At 34.7% G+C, this 14,624-nt stretch overlaps 2 protein-coding genes across 2 annotated transcripts in view; both read right to left on the bottom strand.

Annotated features, from left to right (window-relative positions):
- Positions 1-3,110: 3,110 nt before the first annotated feature.
- On the bottom strand, positions 3,111-7,746 carry LOC110111268 (protein ENDOSPERM DEFECTIVE 1). Its single transcript, XM_020843054.2, has 6 exons — positions 6,550-7,746; positions 6,331-6,450; positions 4,507-4,623; positions 4,338-4,427; positions 3,567-3,674; positions 3,111-3,485 (listed from the first exon to the last, which is right to left on the bottom strand). The coding sequence occupies exons 1-6, from the start codon at positions 7,612-7,614 to the stop codon at positions 3,426-3,428; spliced, it is 1,560 nt and encodes a 519-aa protein (XP_020698713.1). The 5' UTR covers positions 7,615-7,746; the 3' UTR covers positions 3,111-3,425.
- Positions 7,747-10,568: 2,822 nt separating this feature from the next.
- The window catches only part of LOC110111273 (sodium/hydrogen exchanger 6), a 42,130-nt gene continuing 38,074 nt past the window's right edge, over positions 10,569-14,624 (bottom strand). The window contains exon 22 of the mRNA XM_020843060.2: positions 10,569-10,749. Within this exon, the coding sequence (XP_020698719.1) occupies positions 10,703-10,749 (47 nt within the window). The 3' untranslated portion in view covers positions 10,569-10,702. The remainder of the gene's footprint in view (positions 10,750-14,624) is intronic.

Raw genomic sequence — 14,624 nt, 5'->3', positions numbered from 1 at the left:
TTATTTTTGCAGGGTTTGATACGAAGACTATTGTAAATTCAATTCATAACAATGAAATGTAATTTTTATTTGAAACATAGATGAAATTTTGGTGTCTCATTATTTGAATTTTTAAGAAGGATCATAATTTTTGAATCCGAGTAAATACCAAAGAAGTTCAAGAGATTAAGATAATTCAGGTTAGTCGCCCGAAAGACTAACCCAATTCATAATGATTGATCAGAAACTACAATTTTTTGTTAACAGACTCATTTTCCATTCTATTTCATCCAAAGGTTGTGATTCCAGTAAAGATATCCTTTGGCCTTGTGATTAGCCTTCCAAGTCGATGATGAGGACGTTGCGGGGGACAGAGAAGACAACAACAACATCAGCAAGTGCAGTAGGTCGATGAGCCGAAACTATGGTAGTTTGTGTTTTGTTGCGAAGAACCTTCACTGCCAGTTTGAATGACAGGTGTTGAGATAGTAAGTGGCAGTATGTCCATGCGGTGGTCGGAACGGTATCGTATTAAGCTTTTTGTTGATTTAAATGTTCTCTATGCTGGCACTAAAGGACTATTTGGTATCACCAGGGTTTGATTTAAGCAGGATTTTGTAAATCTTCTAAATCGGGATTTTGGAAATCCTGAGGGGACTAAATCTTGAAAACTGCTTGGTAGCATTCATCATAAATTCTATTAAATCTAGTGTGAGTGTTTGGCTGTAGAACGGATTAAACGTGCGGACTCTTCCTCTCTAGCCTATGGATTTCATAAATCCGGCAAAAAAGGGATTTCAGAAATCCGGGATTTAGCACGAAAGGTGAAATTTTCCATCTACGGCGGCTTTCATTTGTCGAGAGATTTGGTTTTGCATTTTAGGCTGTTTGGCTATATTCCGCTCAAACAGCCCCTAAAAGCGATAGAAAGTGGGATAAGGTTGCAAAAGATTGTGATGGTCCTGCCATTATCGTGATGGTTCATGTAAGAGAGCAGAAAAGAATGAAAAATGAGTCTTCAGATCAGTATACGTTTGCAATGTGAGAATTACTTCCTTTAGATTGGGTATGAAAAGAAATTACAACATCACTAGCCGAGAGGTGCTTCATCTACATTTGATTTCTAAGAATATGACTCTTATATTAACAATGAGTATATTGGTACTTTTTTAAATCAATTAACTTATCCAATATGTTCATTAAAATTATCTTGGATTTATTCTAGAACGAGGGACATTAATGCAATCATAACAGCACAACATACAAGTTGATTTAAGTTTCATTTGGGACAGCTTTCTTACTGTTTCTTAAAACAATTTTTTAGTTAAAAATAAAAAAAATTTATACCGAAAAGTTGCTTTAAAAAGCAAGAAGAAAATCGTTCCAAACAAAGTCTTACTTGAAGCAAATATTGGCACATATTAGTGCAAAAAAAATTAAATTTCTTCGCAATAAACATCAAATCAGTTGTCTTTATAAATAAATAAATAAAAAAAAAACTCAATTCATAGCAATAAACATGAGGGTAATCTGTCATAATTCATAGGTAGGATAAGGTTTCGTTTGGGACGATTTTTTATTGCTTCTTAAAATAGCTTTTTTAGTACAAAATTTCAAATTTTTAACTAAAAAACTTCTTTAAGAAGCATTAAAAAAACCGTCCCAAATGGAGCCTAAGTTGCAGATCATGAAAAAGCTAATTTGAGTGGAGAGCACCATACTTGTCCTTCATATAAAGTTATAAGATATTTCATATATATACAATTTATTTTAATATTGACAGAGTGCAAGAGCGCTTGCAGGAGCACATTCTAATGGTTATGCAGGCATGAGTTGGACTATGATTAGTGGCGCTGCATTTTGATAGAGTTTGGGAGAAGGATTATAGGAATTAGAGTTAAGATTCTCATATTCAAAAATGATGGAAGCTGAAAAGAAAACTCTACAAAATGTATTAAATGATTCATGATCTGATTTTTTCGACAAATTTTATAATGGCTATTGGCTACTTGACGTAACCCTCAACATTTCTCATTCAGGACTTGAGACCTGGCAACGACATTGTTGAAAGAAGAAAACTCTAAGCATATAATTTCATGTTCACAACATATATAATTTAGAATTGAAACTCAATCATTCATTCAATCAACAATAATTGACATGCCCATCATGAATCTTTATTTATAGAATAAGATTATCATGATAAGAGCAATCTAACTTGCCTAATTCCAACATAATTTAAATTTGAAACTATTGTAATCCAAAAGAAATACATCTAACAAAATAATTCAAATTTAAAAGAAATTCAAACCTAAATTGCCTAAATAGGCTTGAAAATGGGGCCAATTAAGATCAATTTTGATCTGATTTGATTTGTGGTAATCAACCATTGATCACTCTGAAGTTTGTGAAGGCCTATCATAAAATCTTTACTAAGGTGGTGGCAGTTATAAGCTTTTTTTGTTATAAATCATTATCAGGAAACTCATAAGTTCTTATACAACAACAAACAACAACATCAAGCCTTTATCCCACTACGTGGGGTCAGCTACATGAATCCTTTTTCTCCATTGTGTCCTATTAAAGGTCAAATTCTCATTTAAATCTAATAAAGAAAGGTTATTCCTAATATTTTCTAACCAAGTCTTTTTAGGTCTGCCTCTACATTTCTTAACATAAGTCAAATCTAATACATCTACTCTCCTAACCGGGTCATTGGAAGGCCGCCGTTTTATGTGACCAAACCATCTAAGGCAACTCTCTCTAATCTTATCTTCTACTGGAGCTACTCCAACCTTTTCGCGTATATGCTCATTTCGTATCCTATCTCTAAGGGTAAAGCCACTCATCCACCAGAGCATCCTCATCTCTGCCACACTTAACTTAGTATTATGCTTCTCTTTTAATGGCCAACATTCAGCATCATAAAGCATTGCAGACATCACTACCATCTTATAGAATTTTCCCTTAAGTTTAAGGGGTACTTTTCTATCACACAACAAGCCCGATGCATTCCTCCACTTCAACCATCCAACTTGAATTATGCTGATAATATCCCCATCTATTTTACCATCACTCTGAACAATAGATCACAAGTTCTTAATGCATTGAATACTAGAAGTGCATGCCAAAAAGATTATATTATAAGCACTATGAAAAATTGATCCAGAAAGGCACGTAGATACTTGGCCTTTGTTTGGGACAATTTTTTTGCTGCTTTCTAAAACAACTTTTTAGATAAATTTTTTACTAAAAAACTGTTTTAGAAAGCAGTAGGAAAGCTATCCCGTACGAAGCCTTAGCTCCAATGATAAAGTTGTCAAGATACATATACTAATGAATCAGATATTTGATATTACCATGCAACTCATCCTTCTCATCTTATTACTTCGAAAGAACAAAAGAATAAACTTCTAACAATTATAGTGTTTGATGACCGCGAGGCTTCAAATTATACTGCTTCTTTTTGCTTGCATCAACGTGCTTCTCAAGCTGCATTCCTTAACCTGTTAAAAGCAAATGGATGACATCAAGTTAGCCAATTGCGTATGTAAAGTCGTTTGGTTTATATGACAAGAAAGAAATACCTGCAATCTCTGAACCTCAGATATGAGACCTCCACACTCTTCGATTAGAGCTTTTTCCCTGCTAACTACCTTTGCCAACTCAGACATTTCTTTTGCAACTCCATTGGCCTATTTTACAAAACAGTTTAAGAATAATTTCAAAACAAGCAAAATTTCTGTTAAATGTCCTCAATTATTAATTTCATAAATTGTTTCAAGACAAATAAAACTTTCCTAAAGATCCTCAATTATTCACCATAATTACTGCTTACACTATATTCATATGGATCAAAGAATGGTAATTAATTTAGTTATATAATTTTTAAATTCTGGAGAAAAAATTTTCAAAACAAATAGAACTTTTTAAAGATCTACAGATATCTAATCCTCATCGTGTTTAACTTAACCGAAATCTAACTTTTCTTAGATTTAGTGCAGAAATTTTTGCTAATTGTTGGTGAAAAGAGTGATCATGTCATTTACACTATTTATTGCTTCCTCGGAAAATCATTTGAAAACAAAGCCAAAGTTATGAAAAGATCTTCATCCTCAATGAGTTCACTAGAAAAAAATTATTATTTGATGTATAGAAACTCTCTAATCCTTGCCACTTTCAATATTGAAAGCCAACACTTCTTTACAAAAAGTCAAAGTACAATCAGCAAAATAAAAATATATCCAATACCAAATAGACAGGATTAAGAGTTAAATAATCCGTTTAATAAATTTTTTGATCTAAATTATGATCCAATATCAGATAGAAATAGAAGCTTGCTGCAATGAAAGTCTCACCTTGGGTGATAATCTTTCAATGGAGAAAGAGAATGACTCTATCATGCTAGTTGCAGAGTGAATAGATTCCTTGAGCTCCCTGACATCTACCTGATCAAAATATTACCATCAGATTGCTATCTTCATATTGGATGAACCACAAAAACAAGGAGAGTGTGAGCCATCCTACCCTCACATCACCAATTACTGGGAGTCTAATTGAAGCATCCTTCAATGCCTTTATTGTCCCAGAAAGTGAATCAGAATATTGTCCGTCCGTGAGCGCCCACTCTTCCAGATATGGCATCTGAAATTAGCATCAAAAGAACATATCAAAACAAAATATGGAGGAAGGATAAATGCTAAAGATAACCAACAGTAACATCAATTCCATAAATACGAGTTCTTATGTGTGGTTTAAGTTATTGAACTATCTAACTAGAGGACATTTCTTTAATAGCAATTACTGCAACCTAAGCACAATAAGGCAGAAATAGTTCACACATGCAACCATCAACTTCAAATAAGAAGAACACTTCTCGAATCTATGTGAAAGGCTTCTTTGCCTTGGGGCAGCACTGGCAAGAATTCAATCCTGGACACCTAATTCAGTAGCTTTTGAAACATCTTAATAGTTTACATGCAAACATCAACTTCAAATAAGAGTGATGAGACCATCAATATTCCTCAATAGGATCTCCATAATTGTGACTCACACTTCATGCTTAAATTCTGCTCCACCATATGATGTAATCAAATAGTGACTTAGGCTTTTGACAGCATGCAACCACTAAGGATTTGTTTGTGGCAACTTTTTCACTATTTTGTTTACAGGCTTCTTTTTGGCTACTCATTCTTACTACATTTTAAAAAATTATGCGGTGGAAAGTTACTTTATATAATTAGAATTATTAAAGTGTGATAATTATGAGAAAGTTAATGTCAGACTTTATAAATTAAAAATTAAATTACCCATAACATTTTTCACAAAAGTTATTTTTCTCCACAACAATTTTACAACTATCTTCATAAAAGTTGTTGCCACACAAAAACGGACCTTAAGTCACCAATGGTGGTTACAACTGTGAACCTATTAATGAAGAGCTTGACAAAGGAATAGAGAGAGCCATTTGGAAGAAACCTGTTATTATTAAAGCTTGTTCTTCCTATTGGTACATTTTAAGGTAAATGCCAAGGAAAAATATCGAGCTTGTAGAGCAAGCAAGATCTCTATAAAAGCTAGATGCCTCATTATCTAAAATTGGAATTGGAAGTTGCCTGATAGGAATTTGTCCTCCACACAGCAAAAATAGCAATAAAAAATAAAACACAGCAAAAGCTTGTTCTTCCTAGGGGAAGGCATTGACAGGGTCCAAGTAAATGCGGAGACAAGCCCAATGATGTGTCATGTGAGATCCGCTAACACAATTAACGAAGAGCTAGACGGTATAAATAGTGAAATTTGGGTGCTAAATATGCAAATGTTAATATTTTACGTGTTATGTATATAAATCCCTCTAAATATAATAGTCTAAATTATTAGGATACTAAATAAGTGTGTATTACTTATGTGTTAGCAAATGATTAGGAAATAAACTAATCTTGTATGATAATAAGTATTTTAGCCATTTATTCAACTCATAACAATGTGATAATATTTTTTACTAACATTAGATCTTTTACTGCTTCAAACAGCAAAATTAAGAGTGATTTCACCAAATAGTTATCCCACTTTAATCGAGTACACAACAAAGCAAAAAGATTGCCAAATAAAACCTAAGTGTAATATGGCACTTCCTATGCCTAGTGTTTCATCTCAGAAGCCTTGACTTCATTTTTCACATTAAATACCATCAACGAAATAAATGATGCTTACTTAAAGTTAATCGTGACTATCCACACTGAACATAATATAACCTTCCTTTCCAATTCCTAAGAAACAACATCACGCCATAAAAGGAAAATAAAAAGAGAATATTTAAAATATTTCAAATATTTTTTGGACAAGCCATACCTCTACATCAACAAAGTTAATCAATTTTCTCAATCTTAACAGCTTCTCAAGTTCCATTCTTTTCTCCATGACTGCATCCCGCAACACTTCTAGTTTTTTAGAAACTTCAGATAGTGATCTCTGGTGAAAAACATACACGACTTAATTATATATAGAAAAAGAGATGTACAAAAGAAACAAAACCACATCATTCTTAATAAAAATAAAATTGTATCCAACCTCTGTAGTATTGGACCTTGCTTTAACAGCAGACTCCGCCACTGCATTCACAAACCTCCATTGTAGATACTGATTATGAAGAAGATTAAGAAATTGAACATCTTCCTTCGCGCTGGATCCCTTCTTACCCTTCTTCATGTCTAACCCCAATCTAGTGCTTGGTGGCTGTGGAGGCCAAAAAACCCTCCCTAGATTACACATTTCTTGAACTGAAGTCTTGCTGCTCCCTATCTTCGCAAGATTGAGAGGATTAGGCTGGCAAATTGACAAACCCGAATTAAGTGAATGCCTAAGCATCAATTCCTCTACTTCAGCCGACTTTCTTGAACTAGTTGGCAATGAATCCGCCTCAGGCATCGAAGACCGTAGTTCTAAAGCTTTCCGTGCCCTGCATTTTCCCTGAGTTCGGATTGGCGGGCTGTTACATAACCCGCCTAGACTGCTAATGCTACAGCTCTCGGTTCCTGAATCAACCGAAGAACAAGATTTCTGCGTAGAGCTAGCCATCAATCCTGGAAAAGGAGTTAAGGTCTTCGATCTGCCTTCATGGTTTGCAGTTTTTTTCATCGATCTGAACTGAGTTTGACTATAAAGGACCGGCCTCGGAGTGCCAAGGCCACGATCACGTGCGATCGGGGTTTCTACCCTAGTATTGGGCCTGCTGTTATATTGTTCGACGTTCTGCGTCAGTGACGCATCGCGCGTATTGTCAGACAAAATTCTTACCACACACTTCTTGTGGGTTTTTTGACCCTTTCCGTGCATTATGGCACGAAGGGGAGTGACGAAGCTGTGTTGGTTCTCATCTGCATAGCGTGATGAGGACTCCGATTCGGAATCCGATGCATCAGGGGAAGAAGGGACTGAGGGAACTCGGGTTTTCTGGTTATTGAGTTGGTTTCTGATGGAAGAGGAGGTGGTAGAAAGGTGGATGGGAGATGAAGGTATGGAGCGTGGAGATGGTGGGATCATGTAACGAGAACTAACCTCTCTTGTTCGGAACCTGGTTCTTTTCGCAGCGGCCATGGCAGGAGGGAGAAGCTCATCTAACTTCTCTGCTTCCATGAGAGGTGCGGGAATAAGAAAGATTAGGGTTTGGAGGAGCAAGAAGAGAGGTATCGGGGGAATTCTCTCTTGTCCTTTCTCGCTTAGCCTGTGTCTCTATCTCTGGACTGAGAGTTTTTTGCTCGGAGGGTTGCTCGGCGGGGTGAAGTAGCCGTTGGGGAGAGAGAGAGAGAGAGAGAGAGAGAGAGATTTAAGAAAACGGCTACGATTTGGGGGTGAATTTCTATACGCGACTGACAAATTTGAAAGAGTTTCGGTTGCAAACGGTCGGAAACACCGCAATCGCAGGCAGAGATAACATTAGGGTTTAGGTAATTAACTGCAAGTAAAATTTTGTTGAGAGTTCATTTGTTTTGCTTTTAAATAAAATTTATGTTTTTAGAAAATATTATTATTTTTTCTTTCTTTATATAAAATAAAAGTATATTATTTGAGGAGACTTAAAAATATTTGTGGAGATTAAAATATTTTTATTTTTAACTATATCTGATTAAATGATAAAATTTAATATATATAATTGCTTTTAAAATTTGTTTGTAACTTCATGTGCCATAATTTGTTTTTAAGGGATTAGTTAACCGTAATTTAAGATTCAAAGTTTTTCATAAAAAAATTCCATGGCTTTCCTAAAAAATGAATTAAGCCTAAAAAGCAAAAGGTAGAGCAAAAAATTAGGTCTCAATTCATCTCTGAAATAATTAATCGAGTATGACCAAATTCTTTTCGTAGATAAAGGCGAGTCAACCTCAAATATCAATAAGCCATTAGGAAAAAGAGATATTATATGATTTCAATGAGACTTTTTCATGTGATAGATTTTAAATGTTTACCCGCTCAATCAATTGGAGGTTATTTCATACGGAGTCCGGAGAGAAACAATTGTCCAGACATGTGAGTGTACACACTGTATATAAATTTATATACATCATGTATCAATTTTTTGTACACACTATTTATACACAGTGTGTACACTCACAGTTTAGACAGTTCTTCCCGTCCGGATTCCGCACGAAATAATTTCTCCAAATAATGAGCCCCAACACATAAGTGTAAATCAAGGTTGACGCTATAGAATTGGTTGCATGATACAATTATAATAAAATTGTAAAAGTGGAACTCGATGTAGCGGGCGCATTAGGCTTATAATCCATGGACAGTTGTGAACTACAATCTAGTTCTAAATTGGGGATGAGTACCCTTAGCAAGTTCTTTTAGTGAAAATCACAAGATAATTGGCAAGTATTTTGAGTAAGTTTTTAATTCTTTGGAAGAATGGCCTCAACTTATGAGTGACTTCGTCTTCAAGAGTTCCCTTGGATGTTCAGGCGCTTAGTACTAAGGACCGAGTTAAAGATATGTTGGGGAACTTGATGAGACTTAGATATGGGCAACTTGAGGCTTTGGGCAGCTTCAATATTAATGAGTTTTGAGTTATAAATAGTTCAAGTTGATTCATAATCAATAAATTGTTGAACCTAATTTAAACTCCTGATAATGACTTGATTAAGTTGATCTTAACTAATTAAATGTATGTTAGTTCTTAATTTTCTTATCCCTTGTGAGAAGCCATAAAGTATAGGAAAATAAAAGTTTGACAAACCCAGTTCGTCTTGGGAGGTGAAGCACAAAACTTTGACGCATGTTAGACATGTTAGAAATCAAAATCAATGCATATAAATTTTAGGTTTGCTTAGGGGTGTCAAAAGTTGACATGACCTGAAATCTGACTCGAACCTGACCAGAAAAACATTGAGTTCGGGTCAATCCGTTTGTAAAACGGGTTGGGTACAGATTCAAATTTTTGACCCGTATGAAAAACGGTTCGAGTTCGAGTTAACTCAAAAACCAGCGGGTCGACCTGGCTAACTCTTGACCTTGACCTAATGTGACCCTCGTCTCCGCCTAACCCAGTCGCCACGGAGGCACGGACCGCATGTCAGAATCGCGACCCTCCTCCAACCAACCCAAACAGACCTAGCCTACTCATGCTTCGGCCTACACCGCGCCCTGCGGTTCACTGCCCGCATCAGCGTATCCCGCCTCCTCCGGCCTACGACAAGACCATCACCCATGAACGGTTGAACAAGCCCAGTTGCTTGCTCCGCCAATCCGCAAAACTACGCCTCACTTGCAAATGCATTCACCCATGCCCAAGCCCTACGCAATAATGTGGCGCGAACGCGACTCAACGATTCAGGTTTGCGGGTCGGGTCAACCCTTCAACCCACACGGGTCGAGTTCGGGTTGTATATCCTGACCTATCTAGCTAAATGAGTCAGGTTCAAATCAACCCATTTATGCCCGAGTCAACTCGGGTTGAACATGAACCCGACCCGTTGACCCAAATTGACACCCCTAGGTTTGCTATTTATTTTTAGCACTTTGCCATTTGTTCAGATTTAATTATTTTATTATTTAAAATTGCTTCAGATATCTTATTCTTCTCACACATACCACATGTAGAAGTTTTAACGCACGTTAAGATTGGTTGTTGTCAATAATCTCATAAAGGAGTTCATAGAAGTTTCCATGCAAAAAAATTTTCCTGTTTGCAAGATTATGAAACACAAAATCTTTCACATTTTCTCTCTCTAAATATAGATTAACACCACCTTAACATTTTTTTCCCAATAAGTTGCATAATATTCACAAAGCCAAGCAAAAAAGAGATCATAATGGGATCACATTGCAGCCTGTTGATCGACAGAAGCAATTCCTCCTAGCGATCCACGCAGATCGACGGAAGCAATTCCTCCCATCGATCCACACACGAATCCCCTACCCGGGATAAAAAAAAGAGGCCATAAGTTCTTCCTTTTTAACATAAAATAGTGGAACAAAATCATTATAAAATGATGTGTTCTCTACAATTTAGGATTCTCTATTTACATATAAAAATTGAAAAACAAAGAAAGTAAAACTACGAACTTGTATTGGCTATTGCATTGTTCTCCACGGTAAGAGAAAATTGCATTTTATTTTTATTAGCAAATTTATAACGGTAATACAGAAGCTTACTATTTGGTTAATTACCATATCGTTTTACACCTTGAGTTTGATGCAATAAATTAATTGCACAGTTGAACATCTAATGTCCTCTGAAGCCCGCTCTTCTCGTCCTCTGCGGCTGCTCATCTGTTATGCAATAAGGATTTTAACAAATTAGTTAATGATAAATTTAAACCCTAATATTAAAATACTTAGACTAAAATGAAATTTAAGAACTTCAAGTGAATAGACCAAAAAATACATGCATAACGATTAGAAGACAAATAAATATTGCGTGATTTAGGTTTTGTATGAGACAACTTTTTTAATATTTTGTTTTTCAGGCCACAACCATAGCTTTTGTTGGGGGTGTCAATTTCGGGTCACGGGTCGGGTTTGGGTCGAACCCGAAACTGATCCGGCACTATTCGAGTCAACCCGAACCCGGCCCGTTTTTAATACGGGCCAGTTTTCCTGACCCGAATCCGACCCACTTCAGGTCCAGGTCAACCCGACATGACCCGAATGACCCGTTTTCAACAAAAAATTTGATAATTTTCGGGTCGAAAACGGGTCTATCTCCTCTTTTTCGGGTAAAAAAACGGGTCAATCTCGGGTTGTTGGGTCAAAATCGGGTTTTTGGATCAAAATCGGGCCAATTTCGGATCAATTTCAGGTCAAAGGGTTAACTCGAACCCGACCCGATTTTTGAAACGGGTCGAAATGTTGAACCCGAACCCGAAACGCGTCGGGTTGACCCGAACCCGAAATTTTCGGGTCGGGTTTTCGGGTCGTGTCAAATATTGACACCCCTAGTATTTGTTACTACTTTTTCACTGCTTCCAAAAAAATTTTTACAACTTTAGCTTTTCCCAAAATAACTTTATAAACATCTTTACAAAAAGTTACCATTGTCCCAAATGTATCCTTTAAGTCTATAATTATGTAGCGAAGTTTAGCAAAAGGAATATGATAAAATATTATTAAGGTTAATAGAAATAATCATATGAAGATATATATTAATCAATTATTAATAAGCATATTATAAATATGATTAGTCAATATGCCTGCTTATAATCAATACCTATACACTATACTTGAAGAAGAGGGTTATTATTGCATATTTATATAAATTCTAATAAGATGAGCTATGACATGATTCCTATTTGGTATGTAATAAATATAGAAATGTTATAAAAAAATTATATTTGATTTTGTATAAGGGTGAGAAAAGATAGGTAAAAGAAGAACAAGAGATAGATAAATTATATAAGACAAAAAAAAAAAAAAAAGATGTAGTGCTGGATCAAGTTATATGCATTTGAAGACAAGATAATTAACATTTTATAAAAAATTGAAGATATTAAGAAAAGACCAAAATTCTACTTTGATATTAAATGAGAATTCTAAAGGACAAATCCTTTAAGAATGACAGGATAAATATAACTATAAAATATTGCATAGAATGATAAAAAAGTTATTTTACTTTGATGTCAAAGTACAAAGGTCAATATTTAAGTTCATATGTTGTGATATCTCTTGAAATTTGGAGAGTGAAAAGAGATTAAAGAAATTTGATAAACAAATCTTTTCAATGGGATCTTTAAGACACAGATAATAAATAATTGGAAAAGATGTATTTAGATATAACAATTTAAGAATGAAAAAGTACCTCACAATTATGGGAACTATGGTTAATCAAATTTTAGAATCATATGATGAAGGCATAGAAGTGAATAAATGAGTACCGGCTTTGAAAAATCATATTGGTTTCATGCAAGGAATATCCGTCGTGAAGATAATTTTTGTACTAAGACAAATTAAGAGAAAGCTATACAAAGCAAAAATGATCCTTCCATAAATTTTATGAGAAGAAACTCAAAATAGTCCCCCACCCCCTTGCACGGGGGCTTATTAATTAGTGCCCAATTTAATCCTTTTGTTAGAAAATCTATCAAATTTAATGAAATATTCTGCAGATCTCCCACTTCTCATAATGTGAGGGTGCATTTTAATAAAAAAAAAATTCCTTTTATTTTTTACAATGCCACAGCTTATCTAGTTCTAGGACCATCTTGTGCAAGTGCGAAATCAAGTGACTGAAGGATTGCAGTGTTTCAATTGAGAGTTACGAGTCATTAATTGAAGCATTGTGTGGCAAAAATCGATGAGTAGCGTGAGGCGATATCTGACAAGAGCATGCAAGAGAGGCTAAGATTTGTAATTGTGGGTGCGAACGGCGAAGTCTGAGCAAATTAGTTTCCCGAAAAGCTGCGAGTGGCAAAGCATCGTCTTTGAAAAAAAATGAAGGGGCGTAAGAGGGATTTTGGGCATACTTAATAGATAATATTCTTTTACTAATTATTCACTCTTATTACTTAGTAGGTTAATTTTTATATTTAATTAATTAAATTACAAAATAGAGCAACATAAGAAATAGAATCTCACAAATACTTACACTATTAAAATACCCTTACATTTAACTTTTTGTTAACTTCAATTATTATTTTCAACCTTGAGATTAAATTGAATCAATTTTCAATAGTTCGAGGGACTAAATTAGGACAATGCGAAACTCTGGATTAAATTGGGCACTTACTAAGAGTCAGGGAACAATTTTGGTTTTTTTTTTTTTCTCTCTAAATTAAGACATATGATCAAGTCTTAAGATAACATATTTGGTGTGTTTTTAGAAAACAGAAAGTGTGACAAAATTATGTTAAAGTTATTAAAGATGTGTATAATACACATTAATTAGTATTAATTATAGTAACAGACTCACCCAAAGTGTCTCAATCAGTATAGTTACATTTACTTCTTATTTTCTGTATTGGTACTGAGAAGTTCACAATGAACGTCCAATGTGAGGTACTTAAATGTGCACTATTTCTAGATGAATAGTTCTAAATGTTAACTTGTAAGGCCTCTATTGAAATTCATGATTAGTTAAAATGATGGGAAAAATCTTTAGAAAATAAAGACTATTTGACAATTAAAACTATTATCATATCTAAATCATCATATATGTTAACTTTTATAGGAGAAATCTATGCTAATTATTATTACATTTCTTCGTTATTGAAGATATTCTCATTTATTGTATTTTTCTTATTCTTTTCTTATCATGGTAACATATAGAAGCATGTATACTTGTACTAAGATGGCAATTCAATAAATATGTCATCCTTCCTACTAGCTCTTTTTCTCAAAGATTTGATTCAAAGCATGCTCACTCTGCTTACCAATCCAGGATCACCTTCATGCTTTATCTTGCTCTCATCCCACTCTATCACATCCTCGAGATCCTAGAGGTCTATATGAGCTCTAATCAATAGAGTCCCTTCCATACTCCCCCCTATAAATTGTCTACTTCATTAGGCACCCACGTGCAGACCTACTTAACCAGCTCACCTTTCTCCTTATCCAAGAAAACCAAAAGCAAATCAGCCTCTGTGCCCCTCTTCATCATAACCTTCATCCGTTAATCCTCTTAATCTCTATTTGTCCTCTAAAATCTGTGCTGGTGAATTAAGTCCTTAAGACTGTTGATGCTATCGAGGCCCACTTTGATAATACTCTACGTTAATCATTTCTCTTGAAACATCATTCAACAATTTAATCAATATCTCCTTTGACACAAATCCATCACCAATCCTTTGTCTGATTTACAGTACCCTGTTTTGACAAATTAGCCACGCTCTTTGAGGAACTCGTAATATCTGGGAAATTATATATATGTAAAATTTAATAAATATGAAATCATTTCCGATTCTCTCTTCTAACAAGCAGAAATATCGAGTATTTAAGATGTAAATTTAATGATTGTGACACTGATAACTATGAGTCAATATTGCTACAAGATCATCTAATACCTAGGTGCAATAGGTTTGGTATCTTTAATTTATTGTACAAAATAATAACAACATAAATTAGGATTGACTTTTAGAGTTCTAAGTAAAAGGCTAAATTAAATATCTCCAGAGTATTAAGCAATAAAAGAACATGACAGAGACTCAAAATAA

The sequence above is a fragment of the Dendrobium catenatum genome, unplaced genomic scaffold, assembly GCF_001605985.2.
Source record: "Dendrobium catenatum unplaced genomic scaffold, ASM160598v2 fragScaff_scaffold_970, whole genome shotgun sequence".
NCBI lineage: Eukaryota > Viridiplantae > Streptophyta > Magnoliopsida > Asparagales > Orchidaceae > Dendrobium > Dendrobium catenatum.
The sequence above is the reverse complement of the archived record's forward strand: the minus strand, read 5'-3'. Positions and strand labels throughout refer to the sequence as shown.

Bases quoted from the DNA above. Each gene is read 5' to 3' on its own strand.
- LOC110111268 (XM_020843054.2), bottom strand. From the start codon at position 7,614: ATGGAAGCAGAGAAGTTAGATGAGCTTCTCCCTCCTGCCATGGCCGCT. The intron at 6,451-6,549 runs GTTGGATACAAT...GTTTTTCACCAG, and splicing joins CAAGGTCCAATACTACAGAG to AGATCACTATCTGAAGTTTC. The intron at 4,428-4,506 runs GTAGGATGGCTC...TATTTTGATCAG, and splicing joins CAGTAATTGGTGATGTGAGG to GTAGATGTCAGGGAGCTCAA.